Source organism: Oncorhynchus masou, chromosome 18 (genome assembly GCF_036934945.1).
Source record: "Oncorhynchus masou masou isolate Uvic2021 chromosome 18, UVic_Omas_1.1, whole genome shotgun sequence".
Classification (NCBI taxonomy): Eukaryota; Metazoa; Chordata; class Actinopteri; order Salmoniformes; family Salmonidae; genus Oncorhynchus; species Oncorhynchus masou.
The window spans coordinates 17,422,105-17,446,141 of record NC_088229.1 but is presented as its reverse complement, the minus strand read 5'-3'; the positions used below and the strand labels follow the sequence as shown (position 1 = coordinate 17,446,141).

Sequence of the window (24,037 nt, the reverse complement as noted above, 5' to 3'; positions counted from 1 at the left end):
TTAATGCAAATTTACATTTTTACAATGTTGCCAGTTTTGACTTTGCATCTGGCCCATCGAGCAGAAATTCTCAGTTCCACCTCAAAGACAAGACTCATCCAAATAAATGTCAACCTGCTCAAGAGGCATTAGAAGACACAAAATAATATTACCAATTGGAGACATCTATAGCAGGATAAATCAATGTTAGTTTACATAGCTGGCCATGAATGTTGCATATTTCTTCATGGGTTGTTTATGGAAGCGTATACTACATATAATATAATTATGATATCTTTACATAAAACCAAAACAGAGTCTGTCTAGTCATTCCAATTATTTTAATACCCCTTGGTCTTCAATAATAGAACTTTGAAATATAGTATTGTGGAGTAGCTTCAATGTTATTTCTCCTATCACAGCCATTAAACTCTGTATCTGTTTTAAAGTCATCATTGGCCTCATGGTGAAATCCCTGAGCGATTTCCTTCCACTCCGGCAACTGAGTTTGGAAGGCCACCTGTATCTTTGTGGCGACTGGGTGTATTGATACACTATCCAAAGTGTACATAATAACTTCATGGATGTTTCTGCTACATTCCAGGAGGTTAAGTTAAGGTGTTAGGCTCAGATACAAATGCTGGGAAGAGTTTGACCAAAGGCTAAATTACTACATGAGTAATTAAGTGTGTCCAATAGTTGGGCTTTCATGTACTGGCTTTGTGGATTGGCTAGTCACTGTGTAGGCCTACAGTGTGTAACTTTTGAATAATCCCATTTGTCGAGAATCTAAACAGTTGGCCTCGAGTCACATGGTTTACAATGGGTACTTCAAACAGAATGCTCTCGACAGATTGGGATCATGTGATTTACAATAGCTAGATCACATCTATAAAAGTGATCTTTGAACCTTTTAGAAGGCCTTTGTGTAATATGCACCATTTGGTTGCCATGGAAAACAACACACTACAAAGATAGCCAAAGATTCACTTGGTCAGAATGAAACAGCATTTGACAGCTAGACAGAATCATTTCAACGCCTTGTCACTGTGAACTGATTGGACCTCAGTTTAGAAAGATTATTATTCAAAAATTATCCCCAAAATAATATCTGTATCCCATAAGTATTTTATTGGTTGAATAAAAATGTGATATAACAAACCCCTCTACCAATGACTGTTGTGAAATGCAATGGTGCACACATTTCTTTAAAGAGAAGAGGAGTACAGTAGAGCACAGATGGAAATGTAATTTAGGGAAGAAGAAGACTCAAGGAAACCCTCCACATCCTCCCACATGTTCGTTCTTGTCTGTCTTATTCCGTGAGAGGACTCACTTATCTAACAGTCTCAGATTACCCCCATTCCCGTCAGTCGGTCACTCTGTAGACTACGTGCTGACATGGGTTTACCATGATCTAACCAGTAGAAACTCTATCCACGCACCAAGTCAACCAGGGCTTGTGTTTCACCCAGGTTTATAGTAGATGGTCTTATGATGGTCTAGCCTAGAGTTATCTGCTGGCATCTGTGGAACTTGAGTGTTGGGAGGGAGGGGGAAGACCGTTGTGTAAGGACAGGTAGGTCAACAAGAAGACTGATGGGGAGATTATTGGAGCTGTTGAATAGCCTGGATGGTTGAAGGAACCATACCCTCTTCTTTTAGAGGATTTGACATAGATGTGACACATGAGCACCCCATTTACATTTGAGTCATTTAGCAGACTCATTTTACATTTGTTGTTTAGCAGATGCTCGTTTAGCACACTAGGTGAAAAATATGTTGATGTTGCCCATGAGCAAGTCACATTCCTAATTGCTTTTAAGTAGGTCTGGATAAGAGAGTCTGCTAATGACTCAAATGCATGCATTAAGCCTATGTAGTTATAATGTGCGTTTGGTTATATAAACTGGTAGCTTAAGTTAGTGTCTGGTTTATTAATTCTTTGGTAATGGTAGCAGGAAGTAGGTTATGTAAAAAACTGTTTTTCGTCATTTATTTTTCCTTGTTTAAATGTTGTATTTTCCCCCGCTAAGCACAGTGTTCACATTCATGTCTTTCCCCTAGACTACAGTTGTAATTGTTTTGCTTAGTCAGGCTAACAAAACTAACAGCTCATTCATTTAATCTCTGAGTGAAATACACAATCAGGACAATCAGCAATTTGCGCAATAGTCATTTGAATGACGATGGAGAATGGGGAGTAGTCACATGCATTTTACTTGTATGTTTATGTTTGATGATCTGCACTCACGTGCCTATTTATTGAAATGACTAGCCATTCACACATCTCAGGTTAGTTGAGATGAAATACAGACTGCCTCGCAACAATAGATGTACAAGTTGAAATTGTTATACTTTGATAGACTATGAAAATGCTACATTTTGTTAGATTTATATTTCATTGGTCTTGGATCCCAAGTGGCACAGTCGTCTAAGACACTGCATCTCAGTGCTAGAGGCGTCACTACAGACAACCTGGTTAGAATCCAGACTGTATCACAACCGGCCGTGATTGGGAATCCCATAGGACGGTACCCAGCGTCGTTCGAGTTTGGCCGGTGTAGGCCGTCAATTGTAAATAAGAATTTTTACTTAACTGACTTGGCTAGTTAAATATGAGACGCTGAAATATATAGGCTGTAGTGTAGATTTGGTGTACATTGGTGATTCAACCAATTACTATTTATATTTCATTTTACCTTAACTAGGCAAGTCAGTTAAGCACAAATTCTTATTTTCAATGATGGCCTGTTCAGGGGCAGAACGACAGATTTGTACCTTGTCAGCTCGGGGGTTTGAACTTGCAACCTTCCGGTTACTAGTCCAACGCTCCTATATAGAAGTGTCATTTAAATATTGCAATGCTGAACCATATTCTGTTGAACCGCATGCTGTTTATCCATCTATCCCTAACTGACATTTATTTATTATTTAACCTTTATTTTAATCAAGTGTGTTTCTCAAATGGTTTGTTTATCCAGCATGAAAGGGGATTTTTGTGTGTACTTGGTGGTGTTTATGTTTAAAAGGCCTACTGTTGTGTGGTTGAGTGTGCAGGCCCTGGTGGGCACGGATGTCTGCTGTTTACGGCCTATCAGGGTTGGGAGCTCAGGTGTGACTAGGCGTGGCTGGGAGCCAGTTGAACTGCTGCAGGAGAGGTAGTTGTGTGTTTCAATGTGTTAGACTGAGACAGTAAAGTGTGTTTAGGTGTGGAGGCTTGAGGAGAGAAGGGAGGATACAGCATTTTTATGATCCCAGTGTGATTGTCAGGCATTACTGCTCTGGTGACAGACAGAAGAAGCAGCTACAACTCTCCTCCACCTCAATACTTCACTGTGCGTTGCACTCCCCGTCTCTGTGGACTTTAGTTGGGCGCTTCCTCTTTTTTTTCTAGCTGTAATGTTTTTCGGATCTCATAGACTTTTGGATTTAGGATCTTCCTAATTTAAATTAGTCATATTTACTTTTGGATGACTGGTATGGCATCTATTCTTAAGTGAGGCTTGAGAATGGTGCGGTTTAATCGCCTCTCGTCCTGGCGGAGCTGGGACCTTCTGCATGTGGAGTGTATTCCTGAATCAGCCCCCCTCCAGAGCCCAACAACACAATGTCAGGTGAGACAGACAGAACCACTGGGTCTCTTCCTCTGTGGCTGCAGTATTTAAGTTGATATTAGATAAGGAAATGCCATTGTAATGTATGCCATCTTGAATGTAATGCGTAGGCAATGATTGCAGGATTCTCAATCTGTAACCTTAGCCACGGTGGAGATTGTATCTGATTTATTTATCTCTTGGTCCCGTGAATGGTGGAAAACACCAGCCAGGTTGTGTGTGTGTAGTGGAAACAGTGGAGACACCAGTCATGCTGGTGGGCCTCTTGTGATGGCACGTTTGGGATCCACTGCTAGGTAGGTGGCAGGTAGCCTTTCGGTTACTGGCGTTGGGCCAGTAACCGAAAGGTCTCTGGCTCGAATCCCTGAGCCGACTAGGTGAAAACTCTGTCTTTGCCCTTGAACAAGGCACTTAACCCTAATTGCACCTGTAAGTTGCTCTGGATAAGAGCGTCTGCTAAATTACTAAAATGTAAATGGGTCCCATGCTGACCATTAACCAGTGATATCTGGGTTAGCAGGCGATAAGGATTATCCTATTGTTGTAATGGATGATCCATCTTCTTCCCTCTAACTCAGTGGTTCTTTGTTTCACCATGGCGCTAACTGGCTGTAGAATTAGGAGCAGGTTCTTGGAGCAAAACCACTGGCCCTGTGATATGTTGACCATGATGGGGGTTTGCACTGCATTCCCAGCCAATGGAACTTGATATGGTCTTGTGTGTCGTTGCACATACGTGTGTTTGCGTGTGTGTGATTGCCTTTCTTCCTGTCTTTGCGTTTGTCACAGTGGGTGTCCATGTGGGCAGGAAGGTTAACGTCACACTTTTTGCATCGTTAATCAGACAGCCCGATCAAGGGTCCTCTTATTGGTGAATAACAACATAACTGATAGGCCAGTAGCGCGGTGGGGGGCGGGTTGCTACTGCGTTACCGCTTAGCTACTTACAATTAGAGGCCGACCGATTATCGGAATGGCCGATTTCAAGTTTTCACAATCGGAAATCGATATTTTTGGGCGCCCATTTGCCGATTTTTGTATTTATTTTCATTTTTTTTATTTTTTTTTATTTTTTTATACCTTTTATTTAACTAGGCAAGTCAGTTAAGAACACATTCTTATTTTCAATGACCACCTAGGAACGGTGGGTTAACTGCCTCGTTCAGGGGCAGAACGACAGATTTTCACCTTGTTAGCTCAGGGGATCCAATCTTGCAACCTTACAGTTAACTTGTCCAACGCAATAACGACCTGCCTCTCTCTCGTTGCACTCCACAAGGAGACTGCCTGTTACCCGAATGCAGTAAGCCAAGGTAAGTTGCTAGCTAGCATTAAACTTATCCTATAAAAAACAATCAATCATAATCACTAGTTAACTACACATGGTTGATGATATTACTAGATATTATCTAGCGTGTCCTGCGTTGCATATAATCTGTCTGAGCATACAAGTATCTAAGTATCTGACTGAGCAGTGGTAGGCAGAGACAGGCGCGTAACATTCATTCAAACAGCACTTTCTTTGCGTTTTGCCAGCAGCTCTTCGTCAAGCATTGCGCTGTTTATGACTTCAAGCCTATCAACTCCCGAGATGAGGCTGGTGTAACCAAAGTGAGTTAGCGCGCGCTAATAGCGTTTCAAACGTCACTCGCTTTGAGCCTTCTAGTAGTTGTTCCCCTTGCTCTGCATGGGTAATGCTGCTTTGATGGTGGCTGTTGTCGTTGTGTTGCTGGTTCGAGCCCAGGGAGGAGCGAGGAGAGGGATGGAAGCTATACTGTTACACTGGCAATACTAAAGTGCCTATAAGAACATCCAATAGTCAAAGGTTAATGAAATACAAATGGTATAGAGGGAAATAGTCCTATAATAACTACAACCTAAACTTCTTACCTGGAAATATTGAAGACTCATGTTAAAAGGAACCACCAGCTTTCATGTGTTCTCGTGTTCTGAGCAAGGAACTGAAACGTTAGCTTTCTTACATGGCACATATTGCACTTTTACTTTCTTCTCCAACACTTTGCTTTTGCATTATTTAAACCAAATTGAACATGTTTCATTATTTACTTGAGGCTAAATTGATTTTATTGATGTATTATATTAACTTAAAATAAGTTTTCATTCAGTATTGTTGTAATTGTCATTATTACAAATAAATAAATAAAAAATTGGCAGAATAATTGTTATCGGTATCGGCGTTGAAAAATCATAATCGGTCGACCTCTACTTTCAATACTTTCCTCCATTCAGGTCTCTCTGGGGTTTTTTTTCAAACCAAGGTTAAAACCACACAGGTCTGTGATAAGATGAGGAAGGAACCAACTGGACACGAGACTTTGTCATTAACCTGCTTGGAGCTGAACGTGACTGCCAACTACTCAGGGCCACCAATTTCCCTAGTTCCCAGACCTGTCAATGGTGTTGTAGGTCAGGGTCCTCTCTGTTATTAATGGACGATGACAGATAGGTCTGCACAGAGGCCAGGTGAAACTCAATAAAGTTTAGAGAGGGCTGGTCAAATATACAGGGCTGCACAGAAAAGTAGGTAAAATGGTTTTTAGTTAGGTGTTGAATGCTGCTCTTTTGAACAGACTTCTGCAATATATGCTGTTTTTGTACATAGAGAATCAGTACAAATAGGTCATTAAAATAGCCCATTGAGAAATATATAGGATCAATGCTAAAATAAGTACATTAACCCCAGTTGATTAGATATGACCTGAATTTGATGGTGTGTAGTTGTGCTGCCACGTATTGTGGAAAGGGGTGTTTGCTTAGTCATATCTGTGAGGAATATCTAAGCATACTAAAGAAATGTGTTAAAACAGCTCATTACTGGTCATTTCTTACCTTGTTACAGTCAACCAGGAAAGCTTTGTGGAAAGTTGTGTCCACGGGCAAACAAAAACATAATTGATTGAAAAAACATAGGCCTAATGGGTTGGGTAACTTGGGTTCAAACCACAATAGAGCAAGACTTTGTGATTGTCACTGCGGTAAAGGCCTAACTGACTTTCTCACCAGTTCAGTAATACTTGCTTTTGTTTGCTCACTCATTGCCTATTTTTCTCCTCCTGGAGACATTCCAAAATCAATTTGTCTATACGTGACAATTAGCTTTGCTCCCAAGAGGAACAACTGTCCTTGTAAGTATGTTTCTATATGCCTGGTATAGGTGTCACATTAGTGACTGAATACATGTCTGTTCTGTGTTAGAGTATCAGTTTAATTTACAATCAGGGAGCGGAAATGGAGGCATGCCAGATTTTAAATGACGTAAAGCTGTCAGTCAGTTTGGAAAGAAAATCAGTGGTTTAAAAGAAAAGGGAAAATAAGTGAAGGGAGAGGGAGTGTGTGTCTGTGGGGGATTCAGAACAGTCAGAACAAGGAAAGTGGACGTCAGAGGCAGCGATTAAACAAAGGGTGAGTTACTATGAACAGTTGGCATGTCCTCTGCAGCACCAGGATGCCTGCTCTTTTCTGTTGGAGCCCTGCAAGCTGTTGCTCTGGCCACACCCCTTTCTATGCAGATCACACACAGACACTCACTCACTTTTCCTGTAGCCCCGCCTCCTCTTCCTTTCCTCCTCAACACAATGGGGCAGACAGGATCCTCCTGGTTGCTATGACTCCAGGACAGTGGCTGTGTGAAATTCTAGGCAGGCAGCAGACTCAATCAGCACAGCAGGCTTCACCTCTGAGTTAGAACAGTGGGACAGGCAGGACTACCATGGAGACACAGAGACACAGAGTTCAAAGACGAGACCTGGGGTGGTGTTCATGGTGTATTCATGGAGATAAGAAGGATACAAGAACTTCTCTATCAGACATACAAACCTGGACTCTTTCAACTTGAGCAAGACTTCTTATCTCAGTTCATAACTGGACTTCAGAAGCACTTTTCTTTGAGGAACAACCTTTCATTGTTCCAGCTGTCGCTCTTCGGGGCTTTCCTCTCTTAGTCTGAGGGCTCTGGCACGAGTGTATCGTGAATGTATGCGTAAGAGAAGGAGAGGTTGAACTTGAGAGAACACAGCAGCTGGGTCCAGTATGGGCTGCAAAATCTAACTAACAGAAGGATTAGGATGGTTTTTCAGATCTTTGACATGCCGCTGGCTTTAATGGTGAGTACTCTACTGCTTCCATTGTGTGTGAAGCTTTGGGGAGCCTTTCCCCTACTATATCTGGGTGATCAATCTGCAGTGTAAGAGAGAGTTATACATCCCAGTTTAGACAGTAAGTCTTGAAGTCAGTAGAGGCTTTAGGCTACTTGTTTCTGGGTTGTTTGGTATAGTGCCAAGACTTTGATTTGTACTGTAATGTTCTGCAAATTACTGATTTGCTTAGGTTTTAGTTTTGGTTAAATGTTCATTGTCATACTACTTTAAAACCCATGTCACTAAATCAAAGAGTCACATTTTTCGCCCCTACCATGCTCTGTGTATCTGTTGCCAGAGCATTCCTGAGCCAAGGTAATCGGAATTCAGCCCCTCTAGTCCAGCCCAATGAGCTGCTGTCACTGGCAGAGAGTCCAGTGTGTGTCTCTCGCTGTCTCGCTCACTCTCTCTCGGTCCACTTCCTGCACCTGTGTCCTTGTCCTCTTGGCCGAGATCCCCCAGAAATCCCCCTGGTCAGAGCTGGATGATGGGCCTCGCTGTTTGCCCCACTGAAGCGATTATATCTAAATATAGTGGATGGGAAATTTAGCTTGAAATATTTGGTCCTTTCCCCTTCGATTTCCGTCCCACTTGAATACTAAAACAGAGGAGGAAAACTATCGACCATATGGAGTTGAAGTAATATTTCTTTGGACAGAAGGAAAAGATTGTACTCTCGTACAGCGATTGGTCTAAATGTTTGCTTCTGCATGAACGCTTTTAAAGAATCCCGAAAGGTAATACATTTGGAACAGTATTGTTTATAGATGGGCATGTTTGTGTCTGCGGAGAGAGAGAGAGAGAGAGTGGTTTATTATTGCCCCCCTCTGCTGACAGTTTGTTTAGAGACCATTGCTCAATCCTTACCGACCTCTTGTGTGGACATTCTCACTGTTGGTCCTATCCTGTAGGCCCGTGAGGGAACTCAGCCGGGGTCTCAACTTACTAATGAGAGTTAGAATAGTAGTTGGGTTGTGCATCAGCAGTCACTTAATTAGCCGATGTCAGCTAAATTATTTTAGATTGTTAAGGTAGTCTAGCAGCCGGCTATTTAAACTTGTAGTAAGCATGGTTGAATTACCGACTATGCTTACTACATGCTTACTGATGATCAATGGGGTGGGGCCCATTGATCATCGGTTGTAAAACTGATAATTTTTCTCTCCGCCCCATGGCAAAATGTGTAGAATTGCAGGAAATTAACTCTAAAACAATTTTGCTCTTTGCTGTCACAAGGGGGCCGCTAAAATGGTTTGCACGCAACGTCGAGGGAGGGGGGGTCCAAAGGCTGCACATTTTAGGTTTTGCCATAGCACTACACAGCTGATTCAAATTGAATCAGCTGTGTAGTGCTAAGGGAAAAATACAAAATTGCACCCCCTTGGGGTCCGAAGGACAGAGTTTGAGAAACGCTGCTCTTCTGTGTAATGACCTAAACAGGGGTCAATGGCCCAGCGACTCCCTAGTCCCCACTAGCACATTACTCTGCACTGACATACTGTCTCTCTGATGGCAAAAACAACTGCTTCCTCAGATACTGAGGCCTGAGAAGGCCCATGTTTGTTTGGTTTGCACGGCGGCCGGTGCTCGTAAAGTGGTTTGAGATTGCTTGTCTTTAAGACTCACAGGCCGGCAGCAGGGCTTGCTTAATGACAGGGTAACGATAGTAATGAAACGATGTGGAGTGACTCCAGCTGACCTGTCTGTCCGTTCTGCCATGTTCCCTTTGATTTAAGGAGTGTTCCGTCTCAGGAAGTGGCATTCATTTCCTCTCAATCCTGTATGTGTCTGAATGGCAGTTAGGATGGCTTTAACAGCTCTCCTGATGACGATGTCATTCCTCACATCAAAAATCCCCTTTGATTGCCTGTTTATTCTCCTTGTGTATTTCTCATATTTTTTAACTTCTGTCGCATCTCTTTCTCTGCATTTGGTGGGGATTCCATATGAACACTGGTCTCTCCTGGTTCTTGCAGGGTCAGTCGCGTCGCAGGAAAAACATGACAGAGTTCCTTGGGGACGCCAGCATCCCGTCTCCGGACTCCTTGGCCGGGCTGAGCGGCTCTCTGCCAGGCGTAGGACCTGGACCGGACAGCTGGAAGAACCGTGCAGCCAGCCGCTTCTCTGGCTTCTTCAGCTCCAACGCTGCAGCAGGGGCTTTCGGAAAGGTGATGGGAAAGGCCTGGTCTGGGCCATCGGGGGGGGGGGGGGCAGCCACTAGTAGAGGGAGAGGCTTGGTGGTGGGGGGGTTAGTGTGTGCGCAATCGTGTGTGTGTGTGTGTGGTGCAGGGGTCGAAGGCCATTTCCACTCAGCTCCCAGTGAGATCACTTCCCTTCTCTCCAAAGCCTCCGAGTTGGCTCACACAGCAGCTTTCCACTAAACAAATATGCTGAGTAGCTGTGATGGAAGTGGCCTGGAAGAATGAAGGTTTAACAAAGGTGTTCCGTGTTAGGCAAAATTCTATTCAGGTCCCTACCATGATGATGATGATGATGATGATGATGATGATGATAATAATACAATAAGACACAAGGATCTGAAATGGCAATAATCATTAGCCTTTATCGCCTAACAAAGCACACAGTCATACACACGCTGACGCACACAGACACCCTCCTCTCCCCCCCACAAACACGTACATTGTCTCCACTCCCCTGAGGTCATATCCTGCACTGTAGCAGATGTCAGAGGGAGACTGCGTCTGTCACTCACCTGTCAGCTACCAGATCATCTCTATTCATCTTGTCAGGGCAGTGTAGGGTAGGGGCGGATCAGAGACCTGGCCCCTCTCCTCCACAAAGCAGGGGTGAATCAGGGCATCCTGTAACCCCTTCAGGGAACAGGTCCCTTAAGCACAGTTGGCACACCCCCTCCTTCCCACTCCACTAGCCTCCTTCCCCCTCCACCCACCTCCTCTATTGTCCAACTGATCTCAATGCACAGAGCTCATTTTCATAAGTACATGAGGCTGGTCTGTGTCCTGGCAGGACAATAGGCTGGATAGCTGTTGACAGATTTAAGAATTCAGTGGACTCGAGGGAGGGTTATGCTAATGCAGGATTTCAAGCCTGTTTACATTTTGCTTTAGGAGTGTAATAAGCTCTATTTTAATATTGTAATAGACAGGAAAATGCACTGTTCCTGCCTCTCCCCTTCCTATAGTAATACTGATTTAATCTAAATGTGCTCTACATGTGAATGACTTTGTAGTGAAGCAGGAAGAAGAACATTGCCCAGGGTCTGTTTGTTTACATGTGTTGGCGTCCATTCTAACAGGAGATGGACCGCATGGAGCAGCTCCAGAATAAGCTGCAGTCGTACACTATTTTTGGCCTTCCCAAGGTTCCTCCTCAGCTGTCCTTCCACCAGGACTCCTGGGAAGAGGAAGAAGAGGAGACAAGCTTTGCCCTGGAGGACAGCTGGACGCAGCTACTGGACCATCCAGAGGTATGGTAACAATAACACGCACACACATGAATACAGGCACTCACCAAAACACACTCCACTGACACAACCACGCATGCTTGTACCAGTCAAAAGTTTGGACACACCTACTCATTCAAGGGGTTTTCTTTATTTTATTTTTGATGTCTTCACTCTTATTCTACAATGTCGAAAATAGTCAAATATTTTCGACATTGTAGAATAAGAGTGAAGACATTGACAAATAATCCCCCAATTTTATTTTTAATCACACCAATTTAATCAGTGTTTAAGCGCTAGAATGGTATCATTTTGACATACTCTTGTAACAGTAAAGCTGTTATGTCATGAGCTGGATGATATAGAAAAAAATATATATTGTGCTAAATTGACTGAATTGTTGCCCTAACGATGAATTGAATGATAAGTTTATAACATTGATGTGCGCTACAGTTTTTTTTTAATCTACCTTCTAAATTACTACTACTACTTTGATTGTTGTAGCCATCAATTTTCCCATTAACAAACCTATTTCATTTTGAATTTCACACTTTTTATTGTTTTTCAATAATAATAAACTGTGACCGTACACATGCTGACATACCAATAGACAGCCACAACACAGGGCAACAGTGCTGAGCGATTCATCAGAATGGAGCTTTTTTTCCTGGTGGTTAAACAACTAATTGACAGATGTCTTGTACTAGAATTCCATTTTGTTCTGTTTTTTTGTGAGCCCAACGCGCCGTTTCTTTAGAGAAATCAAATAATTCACGAGAGAAATCAAGTCAAGAACTTTGTGTGAAGCTGGGCTGAAGGGAGTTGTAGTTTTCATTAAGCAAAGTGAATGTGTTGTGTTCACTACAGGGTTGGTGTCACTTCCATTTAAATTCCAGTCAATTCGAGAAGTACACAAATTCCAATGCTTTTCAATTTGGAAAATGTTGAATTGTGTTTATTTTCTGAATTAAATGAAATTTAAATTGAATTGACCCAACCCCTGGTTCACAAACATGAGGCCATTATCTAATGTGTGTGTTTCTAGACTTTGACCAGACGCCAGTTCCATCAGCAGGAGGCTATCTGGGAGCTTCTGCACACTGAGGCCACCTACATCAAGAAACTACGAGTCATCACTGATGTAAGTACACTTTAGATAAGAATGTCCATATTCCCACACTAACCCTGTATCAGGTCCTAAGTAATCACTTGAATTCATCTCAATTCGATGTCCTATTTGTTAGGCATATGAGTGCTTTACCTAGATGTCCCATTCTGACAACTTTTCTCCTCTCTTCCTGTAGTTGTTCCTGTGTGGGCTGTTGAACCTGCAGGAGAGTGGTCTGCTGACAGAGGTGGAGCCAATGCGTCTCTTCAGTAACATCCAGGACATCGTGCGTCTACACACTGCCCTTTGGAGCCAGGTGATGCTGCCCGCCCTGGAAATTGCTCGGCAGGCCAGGACCCTTCTCAACCCTGTTGACCTCCACCATGGCTTCAGGACCTTTGGCTCCCGATTCAAGCCCTATATCCGTTACTGCATGGAGGAAGAGGCCAGCCTGGAGTACATGAGATCACTACACAGGGACAACGAGCTCTTCAGGATCTACGTCACGGTGAGTTGCAGTCTGTCGGTCTTCCCTATCTCTCTGTTTATAGTGACAGTGTAAAGTTAAACAACTGCCTACCAAAGACTGTTTGCTCCTCTCAACATGTATCTCACTAACACAGCACAGTCAACCAATTTCAAACATCAGTAGTACATTCTACCTGACACTTTTCAGTACTGTTCATTATGTTCCTAGCCACAATTTCTTTAACCTTCAACTCTTGATTTTTTTATTTTATTTTTTTATTTTATTTCACCTTTATTTAACAAAGTAGGCAAGTTGAGAACAAGTTCACATTTACAATTGCGACCTGACTAAGATAAAGCAAAGCAGTTCGACACATACAACAATAGAGTTACACATGGAGTAAAACAAACATACAGTCAATAATACAGTATAAACAAGTCTATATACGATGTGAACAAATGAGGTAAGATAAGGGAGGTAAAGGCAAAAAAAGGCCATGGTGGCGAAGTAAATAAAATATAGCAATTAAAACACTGGATTGGTAGATTTGCAGTGGAAGAATGTGCGAAGTAGAAATATAAATAATGTGGTGCAAAGGAGCAAAATAAATAAATACAGTAGGGGGAGAGGTAGTTGTTTGGGCTAAATTATAGATGGGCTATGTACAGGTGCAGTAATTGATCTAACGCCTGGTGTGACTCTCGCTCTCTCTCTCTCTCTATTTCTCACGCACGCACACACACACACACACACACACACACACACACACACACACACACAGTGGGCTGAGACTCATAAGCAGTGTAATCGTCTTAAGCTGGCTGACATGCTGGCCAAGCCCCACCAGAGACTCACCAAGTACCCCCTACTGCTGAAGGCTGTCCTCAAGAAGACTGACGACTCATCATCCCGCGACGCCGTCAGCAGCATGGTGGCGTGTGTGGAGGGCTTTATCAACAGTGTGGACTCTCAGATGCGTCAGCGGGAGGAGCGGCAAAAGCTAGCCACCATCTCTGGACGCATTGACTCCTACGAAGCAGTGGAGGGGAGCAGCGAGGAGGTGGAGAAGGTGAGCACACACCGTACTCAGGGCTGGTTTCCTGAGTATAATGCTGCAAGTCTACTGCTAGACTAAAAGCACGTTCAATTGAGAATCTCTATTGAATGTGAATTTTAGTCCAGGTTGAAGTTGTGCTGCATTTTGCTACAAGAGGCTTGTATTTCTGCTTGGTGTTTAACCCTTCTCTCGCTCCTCAGATACTGCGTGAGTTTAACTGCTTTGACTTGATGGCTCCTATGAGAGGCACATCACCAGAGGAGACCAGACAACTCCATCTAGAGGGGGCACTGCGCATGAAGGAGGGAAAAGACAGCAGGGTAAGAGACTGGCTGGGCTGCTTAGAATTGATTTTAACACATTAGAATTGCTTTTAACTCATCCTAACTGGTTATAACTGCTTAACTGCTTTTAACTCATAACTGTTGAAGGCTGAGAACTACCCAACACTGTATTTTAAGTTGTGGTAGAATATTTCAATGACCAGGGTGATTGGGGAGCAAATTATTTGATTTAGCCTAGTTATTGTATGATTGGTGAATGAATAAGCATGATTGACCTGAAATTAAGCTGGAAGTATTTCCCCATCCGTCCCTCCTTAGATGGATGTCTACTGCTTCCTCTTCACGGACCTGCTGCTCATCACCAAGCCAGTGAAGAAGGTTGAGAAGGTCAAGGTGATCAGACAGCCACTCCTCATCCACAATGTTGTCTGCAAGGAACTCAAGGACCCTGGTGAGTGCCGGCAATCAACTACATTTGAACCAGACCTGTATTCAAAGTATTTGTTTTCTTTTAAATTCTTTAGCTGTGCTTGATTAAGCATGTCTGGGGCAATGGAACCAATGGAAAAGTCATAAAAGTTCAAGCACAGATCCCTACCAATTTACATTTTTTGGGCTGTTCAAGTAAGCTCATGATTGTTTTTAGAGAACTCCATAATGACTGCACTGGAAAAACATATGTGCGCATTTATCTATAGGCGTATGCCATTAGTGTGCAACAATGTCGAATTTATCACAACCGTTACAGATAACAAATCCTAATTGCTAAGTTGCCCAATATACTGTATATTCATTCAATAAAAATAAGCAAGTGCCATTTAAGATAAATGTATTGAAACCATAATATCAACTGGTTATATTATGGAGCACAATCTTCAAAAAGCCAGTAACCTCAGCAGTGGTGCTTGTAGAAGCATATGACTGCAATGGCATAGCCTTGTTATGTTCGTTTAGCAGGTAAGACATTCTTATTTCCCCAGCCTATTTTATAGTAAAAGAAAGATGTAATATAACAGAATTAAATGAAGAAAGTTTCCAGTCTGATGATCATCTCGAGTCTGGAACAGTTATTCTCAGTGATCATTTGAAACGGGCTCTAATTGGTGAGTTGAAAGGAAAACATTTAAGGGTTACAAACCAAAATCTGTTGTCTTTTAGATATAAAGACGTTCGATTTAGTTGGAATTTGGAATTTTCCAAATGTATTAACAATTCCACATTGAACATAGATGAATTACGGCCATGACATCTGTTGGTGAGTAGGCATATGCTTAATGATTCTGCTGCAAATATGTTCTGTCATTATCAAGCTAATGTTTTTGCATATTTTCAGTGTTTTACTTTTTAATTTTATTTCACCTTTATTTAACCAGGTAGGCTAGTTGAGAACAAGTTCTCATTTGCAACTGCGACCTGGCCAAGATAAAGCACAGCAATACGACACATACAACAACACAGAGTTACACATGGAATAAACAAAACATACCGTCAACAATACAGTAGAACAAAAGAAAGCAAAAAAGTCTATATACAGTGAGTGCAAACGAGGTAAGATAAGGGAGTTGAGGCAATGGCCATGGTGGCGAAGTAATTACAATATAGCAATTAAACACTGGAATGGTAGATGTGCAGAAGATGAATGTGCAAGTAGAGATACTAGAGTGCAAAGGAGCAAGATAAATAAATGAATAAACACAGTATGGGGATGAGGTAGGTAGATAGATGGGCTGTTTACAGATGGGCTATGTACAGCTGCAGTGATCTGTGAGCTGCTCTGACAGCTGGTGCTTAAAGCTAGGGAGGGAGATATGAGTCTCCAGCTTCAGAGATTTTTGCATTTCGTTTCAGTCATTGGCAGCAGAGAACTGGAAGGAAAGATGACCAAAGGAGGAATTGGCTTTGGGGGTGACCAGTGAGATATACCTGCTGGAGCGAGTGCTACGCGTGGGTGCTGCTATGGTGACCAGTGAGCTGAGATAAGGCGGGGGTTTACCTAGCAGAGACTTGTAGATAACCTGTAGCCAGTGGGTTTGGCGACGAGTATGAAGCGAGGGCCAACCAACGAGAACATACAGGTCGCAATGGTGGGTAGTGTATGGCGCTTTGGGGACAAAACGGATGGCACTGTGATAGACTGCATTCAGTTTGTTGAGTAGAGGGTTGGAGGCTATTTTATTCATGACATCACCAAAGTCGAGGATCGGTAGGATGGTCAGTTTTACGAGGGTATGTTTGGCAGCATGAGTGAAGGATGCTTTGTTGCGATATAGGAAGCCGATTCTAGATTTAATTTTGGATTGGAGATGCTTAATGTGAGTCTGGAAGGAGAGTTTACAGTCTAACCAGACACCTAGATATTTGTAGTTGTCCACGTAAGTCGGAGCCGTCCAGAGTAGTGATGCTGGATGGGCGAGCAGGGGCGGGCAGTGATCGGTTGAATAGCATGCATTTAGTTTTACTTGCGTTTAAGAGCAGTTGGAGGCCACGGAAGGAGAGTTGTATGGCATTGAAGCTCGTCTGGAGGTTAGTTAACTTCTTGCGTCGCGCAATCCCGGATCCGGGATTCTATTTATAGCCTCAAGCTCATTAGCATAACACAACGTTAACTATTCATGAAAATCGCAAATGAAATGAAATAAATATATTTGCTCTCAAGCTTAGACTTTTGTTAACAACACTGTCATCTCAGATTTTCAAAATATGCTTTTCAACCATAGCTAAACAAGCATTTGTGTAAGAGTATTGATAGCTAACATAGCTATAAGCCTAGAATTCTGCCAGCAACATTTTCACAAAAACAAGAAAATCATTCAATTAAAATCATTTACCTTTGAAGAACTTCAGATGTTTTCAATGAGGAGACTCTCAGTTAGATAGCAAATGTTCAGTTTTTCAAAAAAATATTATTTGTGTAGTACAAATCGCTCCGTTTTGTTCACGTTTGGCTATGAAAAAAAACTGTATCCAGTTATAGCCTCAAGCTCATTAGCATAACGTAACGTTAACTATTTATGAAAATCGCAAATGAAATGAAATGAATGTGCTAGCTCTCAAGCTTAGCCTTTTCTTAACAACACTGTCATCTCAGATTTTCAAAATATGCTTTTGAACCATAGCAAATCAAGCATTTGTGTAAGAGTATTGCAAGCTAGCTTAGCATTTTGCGTAGCATTTAGCACGCAACATTTTCACAAAAACCAGATAACCAAATAAATAAAATAATTTACCTTTGAAGAGCTTCGGATGTTTTCAATGAGGAGACTCTCAGTTACATAGCAAATGTTCAGTTTTTCCTGAAAGAATCTTTGTGTAGGAGAAATCGCTCCGTTTTGTACATCACATTTGGCTACCGAAACGAACCGAAAATTCAGTCACCAAAACGTCAAACGTTTTCCGAATTAACTCCATAATATCGACCGAAACATGGCAAACGTTGTTTAGAATCAATCCTCAAGGTGTTTTTTCACATATATCTTCATTAATATGCAGTTCGTGGAAGCCTGCTTTCCCCTCAGAATCGCATGGAAAAATACCAGCAGCTGAAAATGACGCAACAATTTCGATGGAGGACACCGGGCGGACACCTGGAAAATGTAGTCTCTTATGGTCAATCTTCCAATGATATGCCTACAAATACGTCACAATGCTGCAGACACCTTGGGGAAACGATAGTTAGGGCAGGCTCATTCCTCTCGCATTCACAGCCATATAAGGAGACAATGGAAAACAGAGCCTCAAAAATCCTGCTGATTTCCTGGTTGTCGTTTTTGCAGTTCTGGAAAATTCAGAGTGTTTTCTTTCCAAAGCTATGAATTATATGCATAGTCGAGCATCTTTTTGTGACAAAATAACTTGTTTAAAACGGGAACGTTTTTCATCCAAAAATGAAATAGCGCCCCCAGAGTTTCAAGAGGTTAACACAGTGTCCAAAGAGGGGCCAGAAGTATACAGAATGGTGTCGTCTGCGTAGAGGTGTATCAGAGAATCACCAGCAGCAAGAGCAACATCATTGATGTATACAGACAAAAGAGTCGCCCCGATGATTGAACCCTGTGGCACCCCCATAGAGACCGCCAGAGGTCCGAACATCAGGCCCTCCGATTTGACACACTGAACTCTGTCAGAGAAGTAGTTGGTAAACCAGGCGAGGCAATCATTTGAGAAATCAAGGCTGTCGAGTCTGCCAATAAGAATGTGGCGATTGACAGAGTCGAAAGCCTTGGCCAGGTCGATGAATACGGCTGCACAGTGTGGAACCTGTCTGTTTCAGGGTGGTTTTCGCCTAGGCTAACCAAATCTAAATTGCTCTAGAAATTAGCAAATTAGGCTAAGCGGAAAACAGACTGGACGCAATTATTCCAGAACGGCAGCTCGTTGTTGGACACATTGTCCTACTTAAATCAACCAGTCCATTTACAATTTGTGATAAAACTGTCGTCATTTGGCAAGGAATGTACAGTGCCAATTTTAGCATGTAAATCTAGGTTGGGCAAACTCCATTTTTTTTTTTTGGCATGCCAGCAAAGCCACAACTAGACATGTTTTGCACTATAAACATGACAAACGGTGCCTCACTTTAGATTTTGCAGTGACGTAGTGGCCCCATGAGTGACAGAACACTGAGCCAATCACGGCACAACTAGAGAACATTACTAACCCCGACTCTGTATTTTCCATTGGCTGCCCCACCACCACAGAAAGCACTGAGCTAGGCTGAACACCTGTATTTTGGAGCTGCCTTACTCAAGAAATCAAAAAAGAAACCATGCTTGTATGCGGCTTTGTTTTTGATTACATTGTTTGAAAACGGTTATATGACACGTATCAATGCCAAACTAAGATGCAAAACAGGCCACAAATTGTAGCTTGTGTGTCCCACTTGTTAGATATATTTTTATAGGAATTTATTTCTGTAGGCCTAACGGAAGCACTCAGCACGTGTGTGTGAAGGGAGCGGTTGAAAGGCAATTGCGTGAATGAGACAAGGAGGGGAAAGGGAAGGACTGTGTGATGCTTGTACATTTGCGGGACACAAAATTATTATAAACCCATGTACAAATGGAACACTACAGTCAAAGCAAATTAACGTGGTCTTCAAGACAGCATTTCACTTGCCTGTTCAGGCAGCCACATCACTTTCCACCAAGTAGTTTTCTCTTTTTAAAAATTGAGCTTTGACGTCTGTTCAAGTACTGGATCACTCAGGTCCATCCCTACCTTCTGGCACTCATGGCACGCTCAAGCAAACGCTCAAACTATCTGAAAGATTTGAACACCTGCAATTCAACCCAAACTAGCTCTATTTACTTAATAAACATCATGATGATTCTCTGTTCTCTCTTCCTGTAGGGTCCTTAATTATCATCTACCTCAATGAGTTCAAGAGTGCAGTGGCAGCCTACACATTCCAGGCCAACAGCGCCACCCAGGGGCGAAGCTGGGTAGATGCCATCTGCAACGTCCAGAATCAGCTCGAGAGACTGCGGACTGAAGAGGTTCTCAGGCAGCAGACCACCTTACAGCACCGGCTACATGGAGAGGAAGAAGAGGAGGAGGTAGACGAGAGTAGCAACTCCACCGCCAGCTCTCCCGGCACAAGGCACAAAGACGAGCAGGGACCAAGGTACAAACCCAAACCACTACTTAGCTACAGAAGAGTGAAGCACTACTAGAAGGACACTGTGTAGATGGTCATCAGTTCTGTGCAGAGATTATTTAATGTCAACATTATACATTATTGTTAATGTCATAATTATTCTCATCATTCTAACCTTTTAGTTCTTTCTCTTCCAGTCATTCGGACGGCTCCACAGAGACCCTGTCAGTCATGGACATAGGAGAAGACTTAGGAGGGCACCCAGACCCCTCCGCCCCACACACAGACCCAGGTGGACCCTTAGAGAAAAGCCCAGACTCAAGCATAGTTACCCCACCTACTGGCCCTGAGCCCCTGCACTGCCACCCTGCTAGCCCCCTGGACCCAGACCGGGACCCTGAGCAAGAGCAGGAGGGGGGTCTGGAGGGAGGGGAGGGTCAGCTGGAGCCTCAGTGTCGCTCTCTGTCCATGGATAGTGCCTACGGTACCCTCTCCCCAGAGTCCCTCTTGAGAGAGCTGGACCTGCAGACACGGCCAGGCCAGAGCGATGGAGAGGAGACCGAAGAGGAGGGAGAGGTGGAGAGCCACGATGTGGGTGTGAAGTTGGACAAGAAGGTGGAAATGGAACTGGTAGAGGAAGGAGGAGAGGAAGAGGATTCAACCTCTGTTTGTTCCCAGCTGTCAGTGGTTCAGTCTCTGAAGCCTCGGCGACGCCCCCCGGTGACTCCCCGCCTCCACTGCTTCCAGAGCCGAAACATCAAGTCCCGTTCAGAGGACAACCTCCTACAGCTTTTCCACAACAACGTCTCTGTCTCCTGGATACACACCCGCAGCCCTACAGTCCAGGAACAATCAGAACACAGGAGAGAACAGGCGGATTGCCTGGCCCATAGTAAGAGCCTATCAGAACTTGGCCGAGCCCGTGACCTCACTGGGCTGTTTCAGATTGACCTCGACTCAGAACAGACTGATGATGACTTCCTCACCCTGAGCATGCCCTCTAGTAAGCTATGTGACACCCTGAGGAGGGCAGAGGCCCGCAAGAGGGCTCTGGGTGCAGCTGAGGCCTGCGAAGGCAGCAGGAGCCTGGCCAACAGTAGCGGCTCGGCGGTGGCGCCATCTGGAGGACAGGAAGGGAAGTGCAGTAAGTCGTTGACAGCCGGTGGCCCAGAGGAGCAGTCATTGGCCAAAAGCAGAAAGTCCCCGGCCCAGCAGCACAAGAAGCTGACCCTTGCCCAGCTCTATAGGATACGCACCACCCTAGTGCTCAACTCTACGCTCACCGCATCGTAAGTCACAGCTCATTTTATACTGGGTATTATCTCTATGTACGTGGATGTGCTCTTTTCTATTTAACCTTTTTATTAACAGGGAGTCATGCTGAGACCAAAGTCTCTTTCACAGATGAGCCCTGTATTGCAAAATAATATACAGATCAATACAATATGAATCTCAAGAGAGGTCCAAAACACAACGATAGGCAACAAACGCATTCGTCATTAAAAAGGTCCTCAATCAGCCATCTGAAATGACTTAGTGGCACCAAATCATCACATTTTAAAGCTGATTTACCTGACTGTGTAGAGACCGAAGGAATTTTCAGAGTTAGTAGCTCGTACGTCTAAAGGTTAGTTATGTTAGGTAGATCGGGATTTTTTGTAAAATAGCTTTATAAACAATGAGAGCAACGCATCAATCTACAAGACTTCAAAGAGGGCCATCCTACTTTCTGATACAGAATGCAGTGATGTGTACTGAACCTCTCGCCTGTTGTAAAGTGTAGTGCTCTGTGATAAACTCCAGTCTTTGGGCTTCCATGCGTCATTCTAAATGTAGGCCTATAGTATTTGATTATATGAAGTCTCTGCCAAGTTAACACAATTCAAGCTATGATTATTTGCGCTAAAATCACTACCGAATTACAAGCATCAGAGGAACTCTTTTAGCCAAAGTTAAAATAAAAAGTTGTGTTTTAGGATACTATCTGTATTGTTAGGAGCTAGTAACATAAGCATTTCACTGCACCCGCTATAACACTTGCTCAACTATTTACGTGGCTAATAAACTTTCTTTTGATCTGTTTTACTGTGTTCAATATCGAAGTCCTTGTGGTAATCAACCTCTGTTGTGTGTTTTTATTTTTCTAGGGAGGTGTAACCACTGGCAGTCAACCAACCAACTAGTGACATCTGAGCATGAAGAGGAACCACACTTGGTGGTGTCTGCATGGAGGGGACTGAATTCCTTGACACAAATGCACTCTCTCAGATGCCTTTTCCCTTTACATTGCCTGTTGGACAGTGTCTGCTGCACAGTTTTGCTATCTGACAATAAGAATATTATTTGCTGTTGCATTTGGTTTCAGTTTATTGCGAGGGGAAAGGCAGAGAGACATTTAAATGCTTGCACTTTGAAGCGGACGGACATAGCGTTGAGGGGAGCCAAGGCTGGGACCTTTGGGTGGACTGGACAGTTACTGGTGTGGGGTAACTCTACCGGCCACCCAATTAAAGGAGACTGTAAGAGGGGTCGCCCAGGCATAGATCTACCTGCTTCACTCTGCTATGGACCGGACTGGATCAGAGAAGATGTAAGAAAGGCTTGGATGGCCCCAAAACTCTTAACTCTTAAGTTATGAAAAAAAGTGAACAGTTCCCGAAATACACCTGCTCTTGAGAATGTGGTTGAAAATACCAGCTCTGTAGAATGCGGTTGAAAATTCCGGCTCTCTAGAATGTGATTGAAAATAACAGCTCTCTAGAATGTGGTTAAAAATAACTTTTCTCGTGAATGTGGTTGAAAATAACGGCTCTCTAGAATGTGGTTAAAAATACCGGCTCTCTAGAATGTGGTGGTTGAATTGCAGCATTTAGGATGTCATGGTATTTGTACTCCTCCTGGTTCGCTTTTGACAAAACAATACACGTTGCACAATGGTATCTTTGTGTTAAATAGAAGAATCACAAAGGGAATTACTTTACATTCACAGTGCACACTTTGAATTTGCTGTGTATGTGGGGGGGGGGGGGTTGAATGAAACATTTTCCTAAACTCCTGACTGAACCAAAAATACTTCCTTCATGATTTCCATCCTCTGTGAGTAATGCCAACATACCCAAAGATGTAAAGACCTGACTAGCCAGTAGATTTCAAACTAAAGGTTAACTTACAAGTGTTCAAACAACCATAACAAACAGAACATAATGTATTACTGTATGTTATCAACTGCTGTGTGTTTTCAAATGTACACAGGCAACTATTACATTTTCAAAGTGGCTGTGTTTAAGACATGGAGTATTCTCTGGGCTTTGTATCTTCTACTGGGCTGCTGCAGCCATTTTTTCAATGAATGGTTGTATGATTTAACTATGAGATGATAATGATCTTGTTTTCCATTCTCAGATGAACCCTTGGTTATTGGGTGGAATGGAGTTGTTTTGAGGAAACTGCACCAATGTAGAACGATGTGAGCATGCACTCACAACCTGCAGCCTACATTAGAACAAACAGCAGCAGGTAGCATGTGGTGATTGTAAAAAAGCAGTCTACACTAAAAAGTATTCCATGTCATGATGAGCTTGGAGCACTTTTTGAGACATTGTATATTTTGTGTTTATTTAATGTACAGTAACTTAGAAACTGAAAACAATGGTTTGGGGTTGCATATTATTCATGAATGAGTTGTCTTTTAATTGTTTTCTGTCCACACTAATAGGAGAAGTAATTTGGCAGGAGCATTGACCACCATAGTAGACTAACATGGTCTAACTGACATGCAGCTTGTTCTTATTGATGATTTAATGAGTTGTCAAAAAACCCTCCTTGTCAAGTGTTTCCCAAACTAAATAGTTTAACATTTGTTTACTTCTAGTTTTTGTTTATTTGTAATATTTATTAAGCTTGCTATGTTTATATATATATATATATATATATATATATATATATATATAAATTATATTTGATTTTATATATATATATATATAAATTCTTTGATTTTATGACTTGTACATTTTGTCTTAATATTTTGTTTCTTGTTTTTCATATCAGGAATGATGAATCTACTATGAACCAAAACCATTTGTTTTCCCTTTCAGGAATGTCTCTAAAGTGTCTTACCAAATAAAAAATGATCATCAAATTTTATTGGTCAAGTACACATATTTTGCAGATGTTGTTGCAGGTGCAGGTAAATACTTATCTTTCTGGCTCCAACAGTGCAGTAATACAAAACAATACACACACATCCCAAAAATACAGGAATTAAGAAATATCAGAACGAGCAATGTCAGAGTCTAGAATGAATATATACACTGTGCATTCTGAAAGTTTTCAGACCCCTTGACTTT

The 24,037-nt window shown here is 42.6% G+C and overlaps 1 protein-coding gene across 3 annotated transcripts in view; it reads left to right on the top strand.

The window, feature by feature from the left end:
• plekhg5b (pleckstrin homology domain containing, family G (with RhoGef domain) member 5b) overlaps positions 1–23,619 on the top strand; it is a 118,967-nt gene extending 95,348 nt beyond the window's left edge. For all 3 annotated transcript variants that reach the window (XM_064922406.1, XM_064922407.1, XM_064922408.1), the window contains 10 exons: positions 9,730–9,921; positions 11,031–11,201; positions 12,223–12,318; positions 12,482–12,793; positions 13,536–13,823; positions 14,012–14,131; positions 14,414–14,546; positions 19,445–19,718; positions 19,889–20,980; positions 21,839–23,619. In XM_064922406.1, coding sequence (XP_064778478.1) covers positions 9,730–9,921; positions 11,031–11,201; positions 12,223–12,318; positions 12,482–12,793; positions 13,536–13,823; positions 14,012–14,131; positions 14,414–14,546; positions 19,445–19,718; positions 19,889–20,980; positions 21,839–21,848 — 2,688 coding nt within the window. In that variant the 3' untranslated portion in view covers positions 21,849–23,619. The remainder of the gene's footprint in view (positions 1–9,729; positions 9,922–11,030; positions 11,202–12,222; positions 12,319–12,481; positions 12,794–13,535; positions 13,824–14,011; positions 14,132–14,413; positions 14,547–19,444; positions 19,719–19,888; positions 20,981–21,838) is intronic.
• The last annotated feature ends 418 nt before the right edge of the window (positions 23,620–24,037 follow it).